At 43.6% G+C, this 22,830-nt stretch overlaps 1 protein-coding gene across 2 annotated transcripts in view; it reads right to left on the bottom strand.

The window, feature by feature from the left end:
• Nucleotides 1-22,830, bottom strand: part of LOC311098745 (solute carrier family 12 member 7-like) — a 39,598-nt gene that overhangs the window by 1,300 nt on the left and 15,468 nt on the right. Inside the window, exons 2-24 of one of the 2 annotated variants that reach the window (XM_084139293.1) lie at nt 21,859-21,953; nt 21,511-21,642; nt 17,930-18,076; nt 17,684-17,738; nt 17,356-17,486; nt 16,893-17,134; nt 16,423-16,634; nt 16,059-16,226; nt 15,705-15,803; nt 15,488-15,545; nt 13,902-14,076; nt 13,682-13,800; nt 13,410-13,508; nt 12,076-12,195; nt 11,717-11,821; nt 11,198-11,366; nt 10,122-10,317; nt 6,846-7,015; nt 4,899-5,030; nt 4,664-4,771; nt 3,153-3,328; nt 2,781-2,795; nt 290-423 (exon numbers count right to left, since the gene is read on the bottom strand). In XM_084139293.1, the coding sequence (XP_083995419.1) occupies nt 290-423; nt 2,781-2,795; nt 3,153-3,328; nt 4,664-4,771; nt 4,899-5,030; nt 6,846-7,015; nt 10,122-10,317; nt 11,198-11,366; nt 11,717-11,821; nt 12,076-12,195; nt 13,410-13,508; nt 13,682-13,800; nt 13,902-14,076; nt 15,488-15,545; nt 15,705-15,803; nt 16,059-16,226; nt 16,423-16,634; nt 16,893-17,134; nt 17,356-17,486; nt 17,684-17,738; nt 17,930-18,076; nt 21,511-21,642; nt 21,859-21,953 (3,057 nt within the window). Of the gene's footprint in view, nt 1-289; nt 424-2,780; nt 2,796-3,148; nt 3,329-4,663; nt 4,772-4,898; nt 5,031-6,845; nt 7,016-10,121; nt 10,318-11,197; nt 11,367-11,716; nt 11,822-12,075; nt 12,196-13,409; nt 13,509-13,681; nt 13,801-13,901; nt 14,077-15,487; nt 15,546-15,704; nt 15,804-16,058; nt 16,227-16,422; nt 16,635-16,892; nt 17,135-17,355; nt 17,487-17,683; nt 17,739-17,929; nt 18,077-21,510; nt 21,643-21,858; nt 21,954-22,830 lie in introns of both variants that reach the window. The other variant, XR_014609662.1, reaches the window with a different exon arrangement.

Genomic DNA, 22,830 nt, shown 5'->3' with positions numbered 1-22,830 from the left:
GGTCAAGGAGAAACAACTGCAGTCTGGATATAGAAATTGATGTGGAAGAGTACTAATGGCATCTATGGTACAATCATTTGAATTGTCAAAAGTAAAAATAAATGGGGGCAATAACCTAAAATTGTCTGGAATTTCATTCAGCTGGAGATGCCCCAAACTACTTTATGGTGTCCAATGTAACGTTTAGCTTCCATCCATGTCAGTCTATATTACTGTAAGATGATACTGACTAAGTGGACACTCAGTTGTCCAGTTCAGAGTATACTAGTGGTAAAAAAAAAAAGGATACAATTCTCGTCTCCTCCCTTGTTTTTGGGCGGTCCAGGCATGTTCAGCAGCACCAGCTGAGCTCCTTGGGACTTGTTGACCACAACCTCGTTCAACTTGACTGCGGTGTGCATCCTCCGCACGTTAGACTGGTTCCTATGAGAGTACAGGTTGAACTAAACAATAACAATTCTTACATGTCTGCTACTTGGGCTGTGTCCCAAATGGCACCCTATTCCTTTTATAGTGCATTACTTTTGGCCAGAGCCCTATGGGCCCTGTCAAAAGTAGTGTACTATATAGGGAATAGGTTGCCATTTGAGACAACCTTAGACTATGCCTTATATCCTACTACAGGATGCTATTATAAACATGACATCACACCCGTCATAAGCATTCATGATAAGTGACTTAACGGCGTCATGATAAGTGACTCAAATGTAATCACACGCTTACCAAGAATGGACAGTAAGCCAATTAGCTACGCTAAGTCATTGTATATTGAATGCCTCAATAGACATGCTACAGTATAGATAGAACGTTGATGATTTGCCTTTAGTATCAATATCACACCTCACTAACTGATACATCAAGGTATACATGTTATACACTGCTCAAAAAAATAAAGGGAACACTTAAACAACACAATGTAACTCCAAGTCAATCACACTTCTGTGAAATCAAACTGTCCACTTAGGAAGCAACACTGATTGACAATACATTTCACATGCTATTGTGCAAATGGAATAGACAACAGGTGGAAATTATAGGCAATTAGCAAGACACCCCCAATAAAGAAGTGGTTCTGCAGGTTGTGACCACAGACCACTTCTCAGTTCCCATGCTTCCTGGTTGATGTTTTGGTCACTTTTGAATGCTGGTGGTGCTTTCACTCTAGTGGTAGCATGAGACGAAGTCTACAACCCACACAAGTGGCTCAGGTAGTGCAGCTCATCCAGGATGGCACATCAATGCGAGCTGTGGCAAGAAGATTTGCTGTGTCTGTCAGCATAGTGTCCAGAGCATGGAGGCGCTACCAGGAGACAGGCCAGTACATCAGGAGACGTGGAGGAGGCCGTAGGAGGGCAACAACCCAGCAGCAGGACCGCTACCTCCGCCTTTGTGCAAGGAGGAGCAGGAGGAGCACTGCCAGAGCCCTGCAAAATGACCTCCAGCAGGCCACAAATGTGCATGTGTCTGCTCAAACGGTCAGAAACAGACTCCATGAGGGTGGTATGAGGGCCCGACGTCCACAGGTGGGGGTTGTGCTTACAGCCCAACACCGTGCAGGACGTTTGGCATTTGCCAGAGAACACCAAGATTGGCAAATTCGCCACTGGCGCCCTGTGCTCTTCACAGATGAAAGCAGGTTCACACTGAGCACGTGACAGAGTCTGGAGACGCCGTGGAGAACGTTCTGCTGCCTGCAACATCCTCCAGCATGACCGGTTTGGCGGTGGGTCAGTCATGGTGTGGGGTGGCATTTCTTTGGGGGGCCGCACAGCCCTCCATGTGCTCGCCAGAGGTAGCCTGACTGCCATTAGGTACCGAGATGAGATCCTCAGACCCCTTGTGAGACCATATGCTGGTGCGGTTGGCCCTGGGTTCCTCCTAATGCAAGACAATGCTAGACCTCATGTGGCTGGAGTGTGACAGCAGTTCCTACAAGAGGAAGGCATTGATGCTATGGACTGGCCCGCCCGTTCCCCAGACCTGAATCCAATTGAGCACATCTGGGACATCATGTCTCGCTCCATCCACCAACAGTCTATATTACTGTAAGATGATACTGACTAAGTGGACACTCAGTTGTCCAGTTCAGAGTATACTAGTGGTTTAAAAGTTGCACCACAGACTGTCCAGGAGTTGGCGGATGCTTTAGTCCAGGTCTGGGAGGAGATCCCTCAGGAGACCATCCGCCAACTCATCAGGAGCATGCCCAGGCGTTGTAGGGAGGTCATACGGGCACGTGGAGGCCACACACACTACTGAGCCTCATTTTGACTTGTTTTAAGGACATTACATCAAAGTTGGATCAGCCTGTAGTGTGGTTTTCCACTTTAATTTTGAGGGTGACTCCAAATCCAGACCTCCATGGGTTGATACATTTGATTTCCATTGATAATTTTAGTGTGATTTTGTTGTCAGCACATTCAACTATGTAATGAAAAAAGTATTTAATAAGATTATTTCATTCATTCAGATCTAGGATGTGTTGTTTAAGTGTTCCCTTTATTTTTTTGAGCAGTGTATATAATATACTTATGATTATAGCAAACAGTCTAGGCAAGTTAGGCAAGGTCATGCATGCAGAGAGAACGTTATCCTTTCCATGCATATCAACTGCGAGGAGGAGAGAAGTGAAGAAAGACAACCCTCGCTTCTCCAATAAAAACTATAAGGTCATGACATGGAAAGGATCACACACACACGAAGGCACGCACACACTGTCACAGTTGAGACAAAGGGAAACACACCATCACACAGTTGAGACAAAGGGAAACTTGACTTACAGACTCTCCCACTCGCTAGAAGGGAGGAAACAAAACATAAAGGTTAATCACATTCTTTCATATACAAATAGGGACAACTGGGCATCAATGATGGATTACAGACTGATGACAGGTTATTCACTATATAACATCCTAAGAACAAAGACTAGTTCAAGTAATGGTACATGACAGACTATTTCAAATAACAGTAGCTACTGTAGCTATGATTCAGTATATGTGCAGTAGACAGGTGCATCTATGGATTTCACACTACCATTACAAGGCCAGTACAGAACAGCATGGCTCGGTTAGACTGAGGAGTTTGAAAGGGCTACTTCTGGTCTAACAGCGTGCTGCAGTGTGAGCCTGGAGCCTCTAGGGGGAGATACCTACGGTTTCATATTGAACAGGTCCTTCACGCCCACGTTGGGCTCGCCGCGGTTACGGTTCCTCTCGGCGATCAGCTTGTCTTTGGTCCAGGTCATGTGGACGCGGTGGTCGGGCGTGGCGGTAGCGTTGTCGTTGAGGCTGGCGTGGGAGTTTGTGCCCAGCTTAGTGATCAGCTGAGCCTGGGGAATAACACTGGTGTCACTACAGACCAAGGCAGGATGCTAAACAAAGTGGTGCCTCCCATCAGACAGGATCAGGAGGCTGGCACAACTGTAGAATGGAGATTATCCTAGTTTTGCATTATTCGACAAGAATGATAATGTTACTCCTAACAATAGATCCACAATGTATTATGGATGATATTCTCATTGTTGCATTACTTCATTTGTCTCCTCCATGGAAAAGTCATGAAATACATTTCAATGCTTCAAAATGAAAATAACAAAGTGACATAAAAACAATGCATTACATAGAAACAAAATGAAGTGTACTACAGCAAACAATAATAAAAACATAGTGCAAATAAATTGTAGTGAAGTTGAAACATATGGGAAAGATGAGGAAAAATGGGACTACATTTCTAGTTAAAGGTTTGGGGTTGGCAGTTCTCTAAAATGCTCAAAATTCTTAGATATTTTTAGAACAATCTTTTTAGAACTAAGTCTAATAGCTGCTACAAAGCCGATAACTCTCAGGTAAGTTGATCGAGGAATGCGGTGACAATGACACAGAGGGCCACAGCCATAGAGATCCTATAATTCAGTTCCATTTAATACTTATTTTGTCACAGACAAATTCATTCAGAGCAATGCTTCCCAGCACTGCTTCCAGAAACACATACAGAATTGGAGTACGCTTCTACTGGAACATCTCTGTCATTCCTTAAGATTTCCCAAAATTCCCAAATCACAGCAATTTTTTTGGTATTTAATAACTGTGGCTCTGTCCATGTCAGATACAGGTATGAGCTAGACTAGAGGGTGGCGAGGGAGAGGGAGATGCTTATGGGATGTTTATGGGACATCACATGGCTGCTTGGCTACCTCCTCATCCACTCGCATGTCCCTGGATATGGACAGGCTTGGGACCTGTAGTGTGTTTGGGGCCTGTAGTGTCTCCACCACTGATGACTTCTTCCTCTTGATGGAGTTACGCGACTCGTCTCTGATGCTCTGAATCTGAAGCCCAACCCAATGCAAGCCCAGAACATCCAACACAGCAGCAGGAAATCAGGACAGGCCAAAATGTCACAACAGTCAGCCAATATTACGAGCCCCCCACAACAAGGAAGTAAAGAACTACTGTAACAGGAAGGACCACAGATATAGTCTGTCCCGTGTGTGAACTGCAATCTTTGTCTTTGTTTTAAACACAGTGCATAGACCTACAGTTAACATTCAAAGCAGTGATTATGTGTTTGCTTGTCAAAATAAATTATGCTTTATCCACTACTGAACCACCTGGTTATAATGACCGGGTTAAACAGAACCTGACAGAGTAAAGCAGCACGTTACCTCTCTCTCCCTCTCATTCCTGGACAGCTGCATCTGTTTCAGCATCTGAGAGCGCTGCTCCATCACCAGGGTCTTCTCATAGGTGAATGCTGCGATGTCACTATCGTGCTGAGGACAGAAATACAAAGCAATATGAAGAATTTGGCACAATATTTTGGGCAAAACCCTGACAAATGGTTTCTTATTAATCCAATATAACAAGTATGATTGAGTAAGTGTGACTACAGCTGCTTACCATCTCCACCACCTCCACTACAGCATTGAGACGGAGGTGATAAAGGAACATCTGCAGGTCCTTCTTCATCTGAATACTGTTGTCATCCATCTGAGCCACGGTGAAGATCCGCATCTTACACTTCCTCCACACCTGGGACAGAGGAGGACATGGAAAAGAGAGATAGCAGTGAGGGAAACAAGTATTTGATCCCCTGCTGATTTTGTACGTTTGCCCACTGACAAAGAAATGATCAGTCTATAATTTTAATGGTAGGTTTATTTGAACAGTGAGAGACAGAATAACAACAACAAAAATCCAGAAAAACGCATGTCAAAAATGTTATAAATTGATTTGCATTTTAATGAGGGAAATAAGTATTTGACCCCTCTGCAAAACATGACTTAGTACTTGGTGGCAAAACCCTTGTTGGCAATCAGAGGTCAGACGTTTCTTGTAGTTGGCCACCAGGTTTGCACACATCTCAGGAGGGATTTTGTCCCACTTCTCTTTGCAGATCTTCTCCAAGTCATTAGGGTTGAGGCTGACGTTTGGCAACTCGAACCTTCAGCTCCCTCCACAGATTTTCGATGGGATTAAGGTCTGGAGACTGGCTAGGCCACTCCAGGACCTTAATGTGCTTCTTCTTGAGCCACTCCTTTGTTGCCTTGGCCGTGTGTTTTGGGTCATTGTCATGCTGGAATACCCATCCACGACCCATTTTCAATGCCCTGGTTGAGAGAAGGAGGTTCTCACCCAAGATTTGACGGTACATGGCCCTGTCCATCGTCCCTTTGATGCGGTGAAATTGTCCTGTCCCCTTAGCAGAAAAACACCCCCAAAGCATAATGTTTCCACCTCCATGTTTGACGGTGGGGATGGTGTTCTTGGGGTCATAGGCAGCATTCCTCCTCCTCCAAACACGGCGAGTTGAGTTGATGCCAAAGAGCTCGATTTTGGTCTCATCTGACCACAACACTTTTACCCAGTTCTCCTCTGAAACATGCAGATGTTCATTGGCAAACTTCAGACAGGCATGTATATGTGCTTTCTTGAGCAGGGGGACCTTGCGGGCACTGCAGGATTTCAGTCCTTCACGGCGTAGTGTGTTACCAATTGTTTTCTTGGTGACTATGGTCCCATCTGCCTTGAGATCCTCCCGTGTAGTTCTGGGCTGATTCCTCACCGTTCTCATGATCATTGCAACTCCACGAGGTGAGATCTTGCATGAAGCCCCAGGCCGAAGGAGATTGACAGTACTTTTGTGTTTCTTCCATTTGCGAATAATCGCACCAACTATTGTCACCTTCTCACCAAGCTGCTTGGCGATGGTCTTGTAGCCCATTCCAGCCTTGTGTAGGTCTACAATCTTGTCCCTGACATCCTTGGAGAGCTCTTTGGTCTTGGCCATGGTGGAGAGTTTGGAATCTGATTGATTGATTGCTTCTGTGGACAGGTGTCTTTTATACAGGTTAGGAGCACTCCCTTTAAGAGTGTGCTCCTAATCTCAGCTCATTACCTGTATAAAAGACACCTGGGAGCCAGAAATCTTTCTGATTGAGAGGGGGTCAAATACTTATTTCCCTCATTAAAATGCAAATCAATTTATAACATTTGTGTTTTTCTTGATTTTGTTGTTGTTATTCTGTCTCTCACTGTTCAAATAAACCTACCATTAAAATTATAGACTGATCATTTCTTTGTCAGTGGGCAAACGTACAAAATCAGCAGGGGATCAAATACTTTTTTTTCCCTCACTGTAGATAGAAGGAAAGAAACAATGTGTGTCTGTGAAACTGGTCTAAATGCTATAGTGCTTTAGGTCCAATATCAGTTGTGGAAATTGTTTAATGGCCCCCTGCAATTAACTTTGAAAACCTGGCCTCCATTAGAATGCTAGTTTATTTTTTTACTTCATTTTCACAAAGCAACAGTACCCATGGGTATATGGTGCCACTGCCATAGTACCTTGTGTTGGCGCAGTAAGAAAGGCAGCAGCATGAGAAGACCTCCATCATGGACAATCCACCACACATCTATAGTGCCCTCCTCCAGACGGTCCTGATTGCTGGGGAACTTGTCAATGTTCTTAGCAACCAGCAGGGCCTGATGGGCTGACGTAGTCTCTCTCACCGTCTCTGTGGGATAAGGAACCCACATAACAAGAAACCCATATAATTAGGTCCCACAGTTTTGACAGACTCTGGGTCAGGTCATTTGCTCAGGAAAAACACTTGACTCTACCATAAGACATTCACTTGCTTGATATTCTCGGAACAAAAAACAAAATCTCACTCAAGGTACAATAAATGGCATTAATATATAGTTGGTCCCACCTTTGCTTCTATAACAGCCTCCACTCTTCTGGAAAGGCTTTCCACTAGATGATGGAACATTGCTGCGGGGACTTACTTCCATTTAGCCACAAGAGCATTAGTGAGGTCGGGCACAGATGTTGGGCGATTAGGCCTGGGTTGAGGTCAGGGCTCTGTGCAGGCCAGTCAAGTTCTTCCACACCGATCTCGACAAACCATTTCTGTATGGACCTCGCTTTGTGCACGGGGGCATTGTCATGCTGAAACAGGAAAGGGCCTTCCCCAAACTGTTGCCACAAAGTTGGAAGCACAGTATCATCTAGAATGTCATTGTATGCTGTAGCGTTAAGATTTTCCTTCAGTGGAACTAAGGGATCTAGCCCGAACCATTTAAAACAGCCCCAGACCATTATTCCTCCTCCACCAAACTTTACAGTTGACACTATGCATTGGGGCAGGTAGCGTTCTCCTGGTATCCGCCAAACCCAGATTCGTCCGTCGGACTGCCAGATGGTGAAGCATGATTCATCACTCCAGAGAATGCGTTTCCACCGCTCCAGAGTCCAATGGCGGTGATCTTAGGCTTGTGTGCGGCTGCTCGGCCATGAAAACCCATTTCATGAAGCTCCCGACTAACAGTTATTGTGCTGACGTTGCTTCCGGAGGCAGTTTGGAACTCAGTAGTTAGTGTTGCAACCGAGGACAGACGATTTTAACGCGCTTCAGCACTCGGCGGTCCCGTTCTGTGAGCTTGTGTGGCCTACCACTTCGTGCCTGAGCAGTTGGTGCTCCTAGGCGTTTCCACTTCACAATAACAGCACTTACAGTTGACCGGGGCAGCTCTAGCAGGGCAGAAATTTGACGAACTGACTTGTTGGAAAGGTGGCATCCTATGACGATGCCATGTTGAAAGTCACTGAGCTCTTCAGTACGGGTCATTCTAATGACAATGTTTGTCTATGGAGATTGCATGGCTGTGTGCTCGATTTCATACACCTGTCAGCAACGGGTGTGGCTGAAATAGCTGAATCCACTCATTTGAAGGCTTACTTATGGCCATGTAATGAGAGAGACGTTGTGATTAACGGTTGTGGTGATGGATGGGAAGTGATGGATGGGAAAAAGGCCTTTAAACCGCCGGAGACAGAGATCAATTTGAAGGGGAGATTTGACTGGCAGATGAGCGTCAACATACAGTTGAAGTCGGAAGTTTACATACACTTAGGTTTGAGTCATTAAAACTCGTTTTCAACCACTCCACAAATTTCTTGTTAACAAACTATAGTTTTGCCAAGTCGGTTAGGACATCAACTTTGTGCATGACACAAGTAATTTTTCCAACAATTGTTTACAGACAGATTATTTCATTTATAATTCACTGTATCACAATTCCAGTGGGTCAGAAGTGTACATACACTAAGTTAACTGTGCCTTTAAACAGCTTGGAAAATTCCAGAAAATGATGTCATGCTTTAGAAGCTTCTGATAGGCTACTTAACATAATTTGAGTCAATTGGAGGTGTACCTGTGGATGTATTTCAAGGCCTACCTTCAAACTCAGTGCCTCTTTGCTTGACATCATGGGAAAATCAAAAGAAATCAGCCAAGACCTCAGAAAAAAATGTGTAGACCGCCACAAGTCTAGTTCATCCTTGGGAGCAATTTCCAAATGCCTGAAGGTACCACATTCATCTGTACAAACAATAGTACGCAAGTATAAACACCATGGGACCGCGCAGCCATCATACCGCTCAGGAAGGAGACGCGTTCAGTCTCCTAGAGATAAACGTACTTTGGTGCGAAAAGTGCAAATCAATCCCAGAACAACAGCAAAGGACCTTGTGAAGATGCTGGATGGAAACATGTACAAAAGTATCTATATCCACAGTAAAACGAGTCCTATATCGACATAACCTGAAAGGCCGCTCAGCAAGGATGAAGCCACTGCTCCAAAACCGCCATAAAAAAGCCAGACTACGGTTTGCAACTGCAAACAAAGATCGTGGGAACAAAGATCGTACGTTTTGGAGAAATGTCCTCTGGTCTGATTAAACAAAAATAGAAGTGTTTTGCCATAATGACCATCGTTATGTTTGGAGGAAAAAGGTGGTTGCTTGCAAGCCGAAGAACACCATCCCAACCGTGAAGCACGGGGGTGGCAGCATCGTGCTGTGGGGGTACTTTGCTGCAGGAGGGACTGGTGCACTTCACAAAATAGATGGCATCATGAAGAAGGAAAATTATGTGGATATATTGAATCTCAAGACATCAGTCAGGAAGTTAAAGCTTGGTCGCAAATGGGTCTTCCAAATGGACAATGACCCCAAGTGTACTTCCAAAGTTGTGGCAAAATGGCTTAAGGACAACAAAGTCAAGGTATTGGAGTGGCCATCACAAAGCCCTGACCTCAATCCTATAGAAAATGTGTGGGAAGAACTGAAAAAGCATGTGCGAGCAAGGATGCCTACAAACCTGACTCAACTTATTGTGGGAAGCTTGTGGAAGGCTACCCGAAAAGTTTGACTCAAGTTAAACAATTTAAAGGCAATGCTACCAAATACTAATTGAGTGTATGTAAACTTCTGACCCACTGGGAATGTGATGAAAGAAATAAAAGCTGAAAGAAATCACTCTACTATTATTCTGACATTTCACATTCTTAAAATAATGTGGTGATCCTAACTGACCTAAGACAGGGAATTTTTACTAGGATTAAATGTCAGTAATTGTGAAAAACTGAGTTTAAATGTATTTGGCTAAGGTGTATGTAAACTTCCGACTTCAACTGTAGGTATTTTTCAAATGTATGTGAATGTCTTCAGGAGAAACTACATTAGTATGACATACTTGATGATACTACTAAAATGTACTGTAGACTATTATAGTAAAGTATGGTAGAGTATAGTAGAGTATGAAATGTACTACTGACCGATGAAGTTCTTCCAGGGGTAGGAGTCCTCAGCCTGTTTCCAGCCCCCAGGCCAGGCCATGAGGACGGTGTTGTGTTTCATGCCCCCCAGCCCTGCCGACTGAATCAGGTGGGAGAAACCATCCCGCAGGTTAGAGGACACCACCACGTGGCAGAAACCTTTGGTACGTTCTGCATGCATGGCCGACTTGACATTCTGCACCAAGCAAAGAGGAACAACCAGGAGGAAAGAGGATGAAAGAGGAAAATGGATGAAAGAGTGAAATAAATAGTTTCCATAAATACTATTTTTTACATTTGCAAGACACTGATAGTAGATGAAACATTTTGATGCAAGTATACTACGCAAAGTATGCAGAAAGTATGAAGGAAAATCCCCAATGATCGCTTTTTCGTAGTTGTTATGTAAGCTTTATGAATGCTTTCTAAACTTGGACATGAAGTCAAGAGTGAGTGACCAAAATCACGTTTTAACATGTGTGGCTAATAAGTGGAAACATCTATACAGCTCACTGCAGGAATCTCTACAGAGCCAGTGGAGTTTGGCCTTGCATAGCGTTTTATTGACATCTTTGTGCTTGAATTAGACCAGTCAGAATGTTTCATTGACCATGGCTGGAGGGTAGCATGACAGAGCAAAAACAGAAAGGCAGCTTTCATCAGACTGTAATCTGGGATGAGGAAGAGGACAGAGAGTGAGGTGAACAGAGATAATGTATTTCTCTTCACCAGTTTGATTGTAAATTAAGGTTGTAACTTACTGAGTATATTATTCATCTCTAACGACTTGCCTCTAATATTTTAGCGCACCCATCTGACCTCCCAGCAGGTGGCAGAGTTCTCTGTTATGGGATAATTAATTGAGAACTCCATCCTCCCCTGGCTTTATAAACTGCAGATGGAGTCTCTTTACTCTTTGAGTGGGTGGCTAAATTACACCTGCTTCCAGCGAGCACGGGTCTGAGAAATCAGTAGCCAAGGGTGAATCTGTTCCAACTGCGGCTGTTCTGGACACCTCACCTGGTCTGAACACTGATTCTCTGCCACCCTGGTCATGTGATATGAGTGTCTCTCACCTGCTCTGCACTCTTGGCCTCAGCCCCCAGGGTCATGTAGGTGCCCTCCAACACAGAGCTGACGATGGTCAGACCTTTCCCTGCCTTCAGCTGGGTGGTAAAGGACAGCAGACGAGGGTGTTTCACCCCCAGGTCTGAATCCAGCTTCAGTAGCACCAGTAACTGAGGCCTGGGGGGAGAGATACAGTACAGTCAGTGTATGTTCAGATAGATAGACATCAAGACAAGCAACTAAACTTGGTCATCAGGCAGGACAGCAAGACAATCAAATGTCAGTCATCATCCATCTGTCTTCAGAGTGACAGCTCTATATTGCAAACCTAAAGTACAGAAACATTAGACCAAGGAAGGAGATATCATTCATGTGCACACATTAATGGTCTCAAATATCAAAGAAATGTTCTTCATATTTAACAAGTTCATGTACAATGTGTCTAAGTTGAAAATAATATAACTGAGTATGACTCTGGCCCTCAGTCCAGGAGTCATCCTCACCCTACACTGCTCTCAGCCTCTCACCTCCAGTTCTTAGTGTGTGGCTGCACTTCCTCCAGGCGGATTAGAGCGTAGCGGGCAGCGTTCAGGGACAGACCTCTGATCCCATCTCCCCACTCCTTCTCTGCCCTGAGAGGAAAGAGACCAGAGAGAGGGTTAAAAAAGCAGGAAATCTCACATTTAGATACCAAAGCCAATACACCAAACAGTAACCAAACTGTATTATTACAACACACTGTCCAGAAAATGGGTTAAAGAAAGGCAGGGACACTACATAGATATAATACTGTGTTCTATTTAATTATGTGGGGAGTGGGGACATTACTAATTTCATTACAGTAGTATAACGTTATTGAGCTGTTATTGGAAAATCAAACTCTTACCCTCTGTACTCAATGTACTTATAGATGCATCCAGCGATGGACATGGCTACCAGAGCATAGTACCAAGAGGAGATGAACATGAGGGAGACACACAGACTCATCCCCAGGAACGACAGCGTCCTGCAGGGACAACAGCTTATTGAATGGGCTTATTTTTTGGATAGGCATTAGCTCAGTGTTACTACATCCTCGTATTGGGCACCTTTGAGCTGTGCAGGCTTTTGTTCCAGCCCAGCACTGACACACCTGATTCAACTAATCAAGTGTGTGACGATGTGGATTTATGCCCACTTGTCACGAACGCGCACACTACCATTAGGCTTTATATTCAAATAGCGCTTTCTATTTCCCCTATGCATTTTGCCATTTATTTCTAGAAGCATTATACTCAACACTGCGCATGACAATATAATTATTTAGCTCCTTTGTTAGCAATAAGCTATTGTTTATAGTTCATGCTCAGTTCGGTAAGAAAATGTTTGTATGGAAAGGTATTTCCGTATAATCGATTCCAAACATAAATGCGGTGATTTACCTTTCTCTAGCCTACGAGAGTGAAACGTTGATTCGGTGCACAGAATCATCGTAACACTCACGAGTTAGAGACTCTGTTTCAGTCTGTTAATGCTTTCCGTTGTTCATACTTCCCACGTCGCGTTGGTGCAAGGTGTGTCATGTCTTGTCTGTGTCATTTTAGTTGTGCATTGTGCAACAGGATCGAGCGAGCCTTTGTGCACCACTACATGTTATTGGGTTGCGGCCATTCGCCGGTTCCATTCATGTAAGAATTCATGATTCATGTTTAACGTGCGCCCAATTTAAAGTGTACATGGAAGTGGTCACATCTGTTTTAAACGAATGTATGTAATTGGGTAATTATGAGGAAGACAGTTACATTTCTATACCAATTATGTGGTTACTTGTCATTGGACATGGGTATGTACCAGGGAGGGGCTTAGCGGATATAAGCCCTGTTTTGGGTTTCTAGGTAGATTGGGTTTGGTATACGCGCAACGTGTAAGAACTACGTAAGCTACAGGGTAAACCTGGTTTAGGCTTAGTGCAGTTTGTTATTTTGTGTGAGTAGTACGTTTATTGTCCACCCGTTTGTCTTGTAAATATGAATCGCCGGCTATCACTATGAAAAAATATGGACACCTTTGCACCAGAACCTTCTGCCTCCTTCTGAATATCTACATTACCTATTTCACAAAGTGCTTCATGATTAGTTGATTGGATGAATTAGGTGTTTTAGTGCTGGGCTGTAACTTAATATTGGTCCAGGGTGTAAGATCCCTGAATTGACACTTTTGGCATGGAAAATAATAACTCACCAATGGTAGAACTTAAACCTGGGCCTCCAGTTGGGAGTGCGTAGCAGTGTCTGGACGGCACAGGCCAGGTTGACAAACAGGTAGCACATCAGGAAAAACCTGAAACCCAGCCCCACAGAGAAGATTAATAGAAGTGACTTATAGGCTTACAAAAGGACAATGAGCTAATACTGTACACAACTGACAGGAAAAAACACTCCCATCCCATTACTATAGCGAGAAAGACTCAGATTTGCAGTATCACCTTCTACACACATACTGAACACACTCACATTGAGAGAATGGGGGCAACAGCATCCAGTGATGCAATGAGGATTCCAATCTCACAGATCCCAGCAGTCATCAAGAGGGCCCAGGTAGGTTCCCCATTGGCTTTACCATGACCAAACACCTGGAGGAGGGGAGGGAGAGAAGAAAGAGAGACTAGCTGAAGTGGTTATGTTATTGAGATGCAATAGCAAGGGTATGGCACAGTCTCTAGGAAAATCTTACCTGTAGAAAGGGGACAATCCCGTCACGTGCTATGGCCTGCAGCAGACGAGGGGCGCCAGTAAGACTCTGCAGCCCTGCCCCACAGCAGGAGAAGAAGGAGCCAATCACTATCACCCATGGAGAAGGCCATGCCAGAGTTCCAATCACCAAGTTTTTCTTGACGGAGTCCCCAAATCTGTAGCAGAAACAGACACAGTTGAATGTTATACAAACACAGGTACTGTATTGTTTAGAACGAGACCGAAAGAAAGACAGGCAAATTGAGAGACATAAATCTGAGCACATACACATAATGAAAAACCCATGCAAGCGTAATAATCTTTAGCTGTTCTGTCCAATCAGCTTAACACCCTTTATGTCATGACATTTTACTCTATTAGCACACAATGTTCTCTTTCTAACGCTGTCCGTTTACATGTGGTCTGTCCTTCTAGATGCACAACAAGGGTCTATCAATACGGTGCCTTCAGAAAGTATTCATACCCATTGACTTATTCCACATTTTGTTGTATTACAGCTTGAATTCAAAATGGATTGTTCTCACCTTCTACACACAATAACCCATAATGACAAAGAGAAAACATGTTTTTACAAATTGATTGAAAATGAAATCTAATTTACATAAGTATTGACACCCCTGAGTCAATACTTTGTAGAAGCACCTATGGCGGCGATTACAGCTGTCAGTCTTTTTGAGTAAGTCTCTAAGAGCTTTGCACACCTGGATTGTACAATATTTGCCCATTATTCCTAAAAAAAATATTTAAGCTCTGTCAAGTTGATTGTTGATCATTGCTAGACAGCAATTTTCAAGTCTTGACTTAGATTTTCAAGCCGATTTTTAAGTCAAAATTGTAACTAGGCCACTCTGGAACATTTAATGTTGTCTTGGTAAGCAACTCCAGTGTAGATTTGGCCTTGTGTTTTAGGATATGTTTTAGGATATTATTTTTATCCTAAAATACTTCCTAGTCCTTGCCGATGACAAGGTATATTGATACACCATCCAAAGCCTAATTAATAACTTCACCATGCTCAAAGCCATATTCAGCATTTTTTACACATCTACCAATCGGTGCCCTTCCTGGCATTACAAAACCTCCCTGGTCTTTGTGGTTGAATCTGGGCTTGAAATCCACTACTCGATTGAGAGACATTACAGATAATTATATGTGTGTGGTACAGAGATGGTCCATTCAACTTCTTATGCAATTTGTTAAGCACATTTTTACTGTTATTTAGGCTTGCCATAACAAAGGTGTTGAATACTTATTGACTAAAGATATTTCAGCTTTTAATTTTTTATTAATTGAAAACATTTTCCACTTTGACAGTATGGAGTATCGTGTGTAGATCAGTGACAAAAACATCTCAATTGAATCAATTTTAAATTAGGCTGTAACACAACAAAATGTGGAAAACATAAAGGGGTGTAAATACTTTCTGAAGGCACTGTATGTATGACACAAAGGTCTTTGATATACAAGTTATACACAGCAGGGATGGCTTCTGCATCAACGCTACTGTACATAATGGCATAACAGCTGTTGCCATGTTGTAAATAATAACTGTGGAATAGTAGTTACTTGTCTCTCAAAACGACACCCTCGATACAGGCACCAAATAGCACAACACAGGTCATGTCTGGGAGTTGGGGTTAAGAAAGAAATAGTGCTGTCAAAGTTAACAAATGCAGAACACATACCCTCTCCCACACTAAAACACACATGCCAGCACTCCATGCATGTATGCACACCACTCCACACATGCACGTCATCATATCTATGGTTTCTCCAAGGATACAAATGAAAGAAGTGGTTGCTATGGCCAGGATGGTACCGAAAGGAATAGACCTCTGGGCATCTCGGAGGTCTCCAGATCTGTTGGAGCCTGCCATGATTCCTGTCATGGAAAACACATAGATTCATACAGAAGCTGAAATTCAGGAAATCACCAACATATTTAAATGTTGTCTGCAGCAGAAAACAACACCAAAACTAAAAACACAAAAGCGTAAGTTACAGTAACTCTTCCAAAGGATAAGTTACAGTAACACCCTTACAATCAGTGTGAGGGTGACAAACAATAACTCAATGATGTCATATGGTGGTAGCTACACAATGATATCTATGGTGACAGTATGGCTGCTCTACCAACCCGTGACGGAGGGGAAGTAGATTCCCACCAGCAGAGTGAAGAAGGTGGAGATGTCGTTGAAGACGTAAGGCATGTAGATATCTCTGGAGTTATCCTGGGCTGGGACAGACGACTGCCTCTTCTTCTCCACCAACATCCCACTGGGCCCGTAGTCACCCCACATGTTGTCTGACAGGGGACACAGAAGACTCACATTATAGTAGACTAAACACTAAGGACACCTGCTCTCAATAATCATTTGTTAAGTGAGTAAGTAGTAAGCAAGTAGTAGTAGTGCCAATAAGTGGGCTCTGACACAGAATCAGATAACTTTATTGCCACGCAACAATTGTTTTCTAGGAATTTGTCTTGGTGCTCCGCTGACCTTTGATGACCCCACTGAGCAGGCCTGGGATGCCCTGGATCTCAGTGACGTTGTTCAGGGTGAAGTACTCATCGCAGGTGGCATTGAGGTGGGAGCTGTCACAGAACAGCTCCCACAGCTTAGTGGTATACGTCACGTTCTTGATCACCTCTGTCTTCACACACTTCTCAAAGTTGTGGTTCTGCAAGGAACGGTTCCCCAGAAGACAGATTCTGTGGGAAACATATACATATATTCATGAGGATATTTTATTGTGTAAAGAACTAAGAATATTTTCCTTTTGGCCACTGTAACCACTGTAAAGAGTCTATAAATATCTGTCTCACTGATATCAATGTGTGATCACGTTAGTATTCAGCTCTATAAGATCAGATGACTGATGATGGTCCTATACAGTGTGCACATTAATCTGACCAGACAAACACAGACACAAGCATTTCCTGTGCCTATAGAGTAACTATCTAACTCACGGGAAGTCTGGTGGTTCTATGACTGTCTTGATGACTCCGGCGTAGATGGCCATGATGGAGAGCACCACACAGGCCAGGAACACCAGGGCCAGCTTGTTGACATATTTGACTCCCACAAACACCACCAGAGCCATGAGAGCCAGGCAGCAGGTCCCGTACACACGCATGTTATTCAGCATGGCCTCCGCCTCGCCCTCCTTCTTCTCAGCCACAAACACCGCAGCGTTCGGCACGATGTATGTCTGGGACAAGAATAGGAGTCAGCTGGGACACTAGCTTCATGAAACGTTGTTTGGGCCAAGAGTTTTTCCGGCCCATGTGACATGTCCAGGAAAAACACTGTGCCATTGTTATAGGCTGTGACAAGGTACCAGCTCCTGGAAGAGTCCATGTGGTCATGAAAAACTCCTCTAAACATTGTGTATTTCTTATATCATGACCAGGCATTCTGTTTTATCCTTACCAGAAGGATTTCAATGGTACCCAGGATGTACATGGAGCCAGCGAATGTGGTTCCCAGGTAAAAACACAAGCCCACAGCCCCACCAAACTCTGGTCCCAAAGACCTGGAGATCATGTAGTAGGAGCCTCCGGCTGAATGGGGCAAGAGAACAGATACGGATAAAACGACTAGAAAATAAGTTAGCCGCAGACTATAGCTCCAATGCAATAGTAATAATAATCAACCATGGTTAAATGATGACAGTTCAACAGTGCTAAATAAGCATAAAAACAGAGGTTGAGGTTTCTTATTCAAGGTGGAAAATAAGCTGAAGTTGAACTGACATTACCTGGCACTACACCATTTGTTGCAATAGCGCTCATTGATATTGCTGTCAGCATGGTCTGTAAGAGAGGAAAAAATACAATAGACTAGATATTGGTGGGTGTATGGTTACAATGTCCTCAGGGAGAAAACTAAGATTGGCAGAGAATACCACAGTTTAGTACCTGAACTCCCCAAAAGGGAGGAGTGTGTGTATGTAAGTAGTTTAGCCCACCTTGGTCCTCCATTTGTATCATTACATAGTACTCACACAGGTGCAGCACATGACGACGATGGCGAAAGACTCCAAGATGCCGGCAGTGCCAACTATCCAGGTGAGACGCAGGAAGAGGATGACTCCCAGGATGTTCTGCATGCAGGGCAGGTACACGCCGATGAATGTGCCCATTTGAGGACTCTGGAGGTGCCAACGTAGAGGGCAAGGGAAGAGGAGAGGTAGGATTACCATGAGTCAGCTTATGGTACAGTAAGGTATACTGTAATAGCCACAATACAGCATACAATACAATATTGTACAATCCTGTACAATACAGCTTAATACTGCTGAGATTACAAAGTCAATTGTCCGTAATAAAGAGATGCTCTGCTTTTTGACACCACACTCCACAAAGCAAGTCCTGCAGGCTCTAGTTTTATCTTATCTTGATTATTGTCCAGTCAAATGGTCAAGTGCTGCAAAGAAAGACCTAGTTAAGCTGCAGCTGGCCCAGAACGGAGTGGCACGTCTTGCTCTTCATTGTAATCAGAGGGCTAAAATTAATACTATGTATGCCAGTCTCTCTTGGCTAGAAGTTGAGTAAAGACTGACTACATCACTTCTTGTCTTTATAAGAAACATGAATGTGTTGGAAATTCCAAATTATTTGCATAGTCAACCTACACACAGTACTGACACACAGACTTGGCATTTGATTTGATTTGGAACTCCATTCCATCTTATATAGCGCAAGCGAACAGCAAACCTGGTTTCAAAAAACTAATAAAACAACACCTCACGGCACAACACCACTCCCCCATGTGACCTACTTGTTATGTGTACACTACATGACCAAAAGTATGTGGACAACTGGTCGTTGAACATCTCATTCCAACGTCATGGGCATTAATATGGAGTTGGTCCCCCCTTTGCTGCTATAACAGCCTCCACTCTTCTGGGAAGGCTTTCCACTAGATGTGGGAACATTGCTGCAGAGACTTGCTTCCATTCATCCACAAGAGCATTAATGAGGACGGGCACTGATGGTGGGCAATTAGGCCTGGCTCGCAGTCGGCGTTCCAATTCATTCCAAGGGTGTTCCATGGGGTCAAGTTCTTCCACACCGATCTCGACAAACCATTCTGTATGGACCTCGCTTTGTGCACGGGGGCATTGTCATGCTGAAACAGGAAAAGGCCTTCCCCAAACTGTTACCACAACGTTGCAAGCACAGAATCCTCCTCCACCAAACTTTACAGTTGGCACTATGCATTGGGGCAGGTAGCGTTCTCCTGGCATCCGCCAAACCCAGATTTGTCTGTCGGACTGCCAGATTGTGAAGTGTGGTTCATGACTACAGAGAACATGTTTTCACTGCTCCAGAGTCCAATGGTAGCGAGCTTCAACTGACGCTTGGCATAGCGCACGGTGATCGTAGGCTTGTGTGCGGCTACTCTGCCATGGAAACCCATTTCATGAAGCTCCCGACGAACAGTTCAGCACTCGGCTGTCCCGTTCTGTGAGCTTGTGTGGCCTACCACTTCGCGGCTGAGCCGTTGTTGCTCCTAGACGTTTCCACTTCACAATAACAGCACTTACAGTTGACCGGGGCAGCTCTAGCAGGGCAGAAATTTGACAAACTAACTTGTTGGAAAGGTGGCATCCTATGACGGTGCCACGTTGAAAGTCACTGAGCTATTCAGTACGGGACATTCTAATGCCAATGTTTAACTATGGAGATTGCATGGCTGTGTGCCTTGATTTTATACACCTGTTAGCAACGGGTGTGGCTGAAATAGCCGAATCCACTTATTTAAAGGGGTGTCCAAAAATATTTTAGAGATAGTGTATGTACTGATATGTATGAGTAACTGCTAGATGCACACTACATGTTCATGTTTTTAAATGTATGTAAATTGTAAAGTATTTTGTCTGTAATGTTTTTTTTGTTGGTGTCGACTAGTGGGGATACTAATAAATAAAATAAAATCTGCCACAATAAATACTGAGATTATTTTTTGTCTACAATTGTAATGTTGGCAAAAAGACTTGAGCCGACAGACTATTATCAGAGCCGTACACTATTTGCATTTTATTTTATTTTAAAATTGGTTCATTAGCAACCATCAAACCATCTCAGCAGCATAAAAACACAACAATGGTGAAGTCAATGGTCTGAAGTCAGCTGCTTAACTGTGCCCTGTAGGGACATGACTACAAACACAGTCTCAGGCAACCCCATCATTTAGCTGGGTTACTCTCATGAAACTACACATACTCAACACTGTGACATGCAAACCATACCACCCCAATCCTCCTGCAACAACTTTCATCACATTAGTTGCTTTGGTTTAGCCTGTTCCATCCTCCTGTGTTTGCAAATGAAGTTTTACAAATATTGTCTGATAAAGTTATGTAAACACAACAGATAAATTGTTTGCAGTATAAACGTGTGTTATAGTTTAGAATTTAAAACGTAAATAATTATATTTCTAGGGTCTAGGGAGAGAGTGGTATAAGGATAAAGTTTGCATTGGCTTTTCAGACAATGAGTAGACAGATGTATTGCTCAAATACATTGCAATGTCCTTTGAGCAAAACATCAGTAACAAAACATCAGTAGAGAATCCTTCCACAGTTCCCAGTCTATTTTCCTCATGCCCAACTCATGCTCATATGTCATAACAGTAAAGTATTTGAAGTCCTTTGCAGTTTTCCAGAGAAATTAACAACAGAACTATTCAGTGAAATAATACTATGTTTGCTCTGTGTGCTTGCACAGTTTGGAAAGCAGGAATACCCAAATATAACAGCCAAACACAATGCTATACAGTGTACAGTAACAGGCTACCTTTACAATGATCTGTTCGACTTCATTACAGCCATACAATCCATGCCCCGATCACCACAGGATAAATGAACAACTCCAGTGTGTTATCCACCGCCTGATGACACAAGCACCCCCTGTTATGCTCCAAAGGTGCAACGGACCCCACTCTTTCAAGATCAGAGAACTCTACCCCCCCCCCCCCTCCCCACACACACACACACACACACAAAGACACTGCATGAATACAGTACAGTACATACCATATATCCCATAACGCAACACAGCACTCTCTCAATACTGCTGTCGGTTCTCCTATACGCCTTTTTATCAGGGTCAATGTGGCCCTTGTTCAAAGACCGTTCACAACCTGGAGTGGCATCCTCACTATCCACTCTGTCTCCATAGATCTGAGCCAATCAGATCTCCAGCAGGGAGAGGTGCTGGGGTAATTGTCAGGGGACAGGGGAATGGTTGGTTTCTGTGGCCTCGTGTTGGTGCTGTGACGCTGAATAGCAACAGTAGGAGTATTTCTTTGGTTGGTTGGTCAGAAGAATGCTGCCTTATATTCTCACACGCGCTCTGCTCTCAGAGGTGCTGTTGCATAGCCACCCCACTAACCAAGTCAACTCAGGTTGGTATGCACAATAATAATAGATGTTCATGTGATCGAACAACAATGTCCTTGTCAAGTGGATTGAGAGTTAATACAATGTCTGTCTACTACTGTACCTCTTTAGCGAGGTCTCCCACAAAGTACCCACCAGGAGAACTTCTCAATAATGCACAACGGTCATGTGGTCCATACCTTGACTCTAATCTTCGTGACCCCCTCCTCATTTTCATACTCCTCGTGCTCAGTGACCCCCTGGGTGAGGTTGGTGTAGTTAGCCAGCTTGTTGAGGAGGGAGGATACCATGGGGTTGCTCTCAATCTCTTCCTGTCAATAAGGACACAATGACATTGAATCGGGACGTCATGGCATTGAAGACATCCAAATATACAACAAACAAAAGCAACACGTTTGGATGATATACTCCAATATAATCCAGGTAAGCACTTAGCTCTCACTTTACATTAAAGTGGCATAAAACCTATGTGGTAATTAATTACATGACATGATTTATGATATCAAACGCCTTGACATGTGGTATACCTCAAAGAGAGCCATGTTCTTGCCATCGTAGTAGTTTCCTCGGTCATGGTCAGTGTTGTTGATGAAAGGGCTGCTCTCTCTGGGAGTGACATCTCCTGGGAGCCAACAGAAAAGGAGGCACAGCGTAAGATAAGAAAAACATCTTTACTGTACTTGTCTGTCCAATCACTATTGATTTCATGGTATCTTCATCACTTGGCCAAAATATTGTAAATTTTTTGTTATACATTTCTTAGGAAACAACACAAACACCACTTTCCTCTGCAACCGATACAGAAAACCTCTACTGTCCAGACAAAGTCATGTTGATTGTCATTTCCGTAGTAATGTCCTATGGGGTTATACTGTGACGAGAGCAATCAATGCTATCGTGTGCAGCGGATGAGGCTGCTAATGACTCAGGTCAATGATATTGACACTGTAGAGCTCCTGTACAGTATGATGAATAAGGACAAACTACCCTGAACAAAACTTTATCTTTGCGATACTGTAATACAATGTTATTTTCCCATGATTGCTCTCCAGCTGTTGTAAAATAAGAGGTGAGATGCAGTGGTAAGGAACATTTCAATGTTATCATCTCATTATGAAGTGTAGTATTCAGGCCTATAACAGCAGACAGAGTTCCATAAAAGGAGTTTCGCCAAGCTGCTATTAATCATCACAAGATATCATCCATTACAGAGACTTCCTTGTAAATGAGATGTCCAAGGCACCTACAGCACCCGATGTCACAGGAAGGCCAAAAGATCATCAAGGACATCAACCACCCGAGCCACTGCCTGTTCACCCCGCTATCATCTAGAAGGTGAGGTCAGTACAGGTGCATCAAAGCTGGGACCGAGAGAATGAAAAACAGCTTCTATCTCAAGGCCACCAGACTGTTAAATAGCCATCACTAGCACATTAGAGGCTGCTGCTGCCTATTGAAATCACTGGCCACTTTAAGAAATGGAACACTAGTCACTTTAA

The sequence above is a fragment of the Coregonus lavaretus genome, assembly GCF_964263955.1.
Source record: "Coregonus lavaretus genome assembly, chromosome: 23".
NCBI classification, from domain to species: Eukaryota; Metazoa; Chordata; class Actinopteri; order Salmoniformes; family Salmonidae; genus Coregonus; species Coregonus lavaretus.
This window is presented reverse-complemented; position numbering and strand designations above follow the sequence as displayed.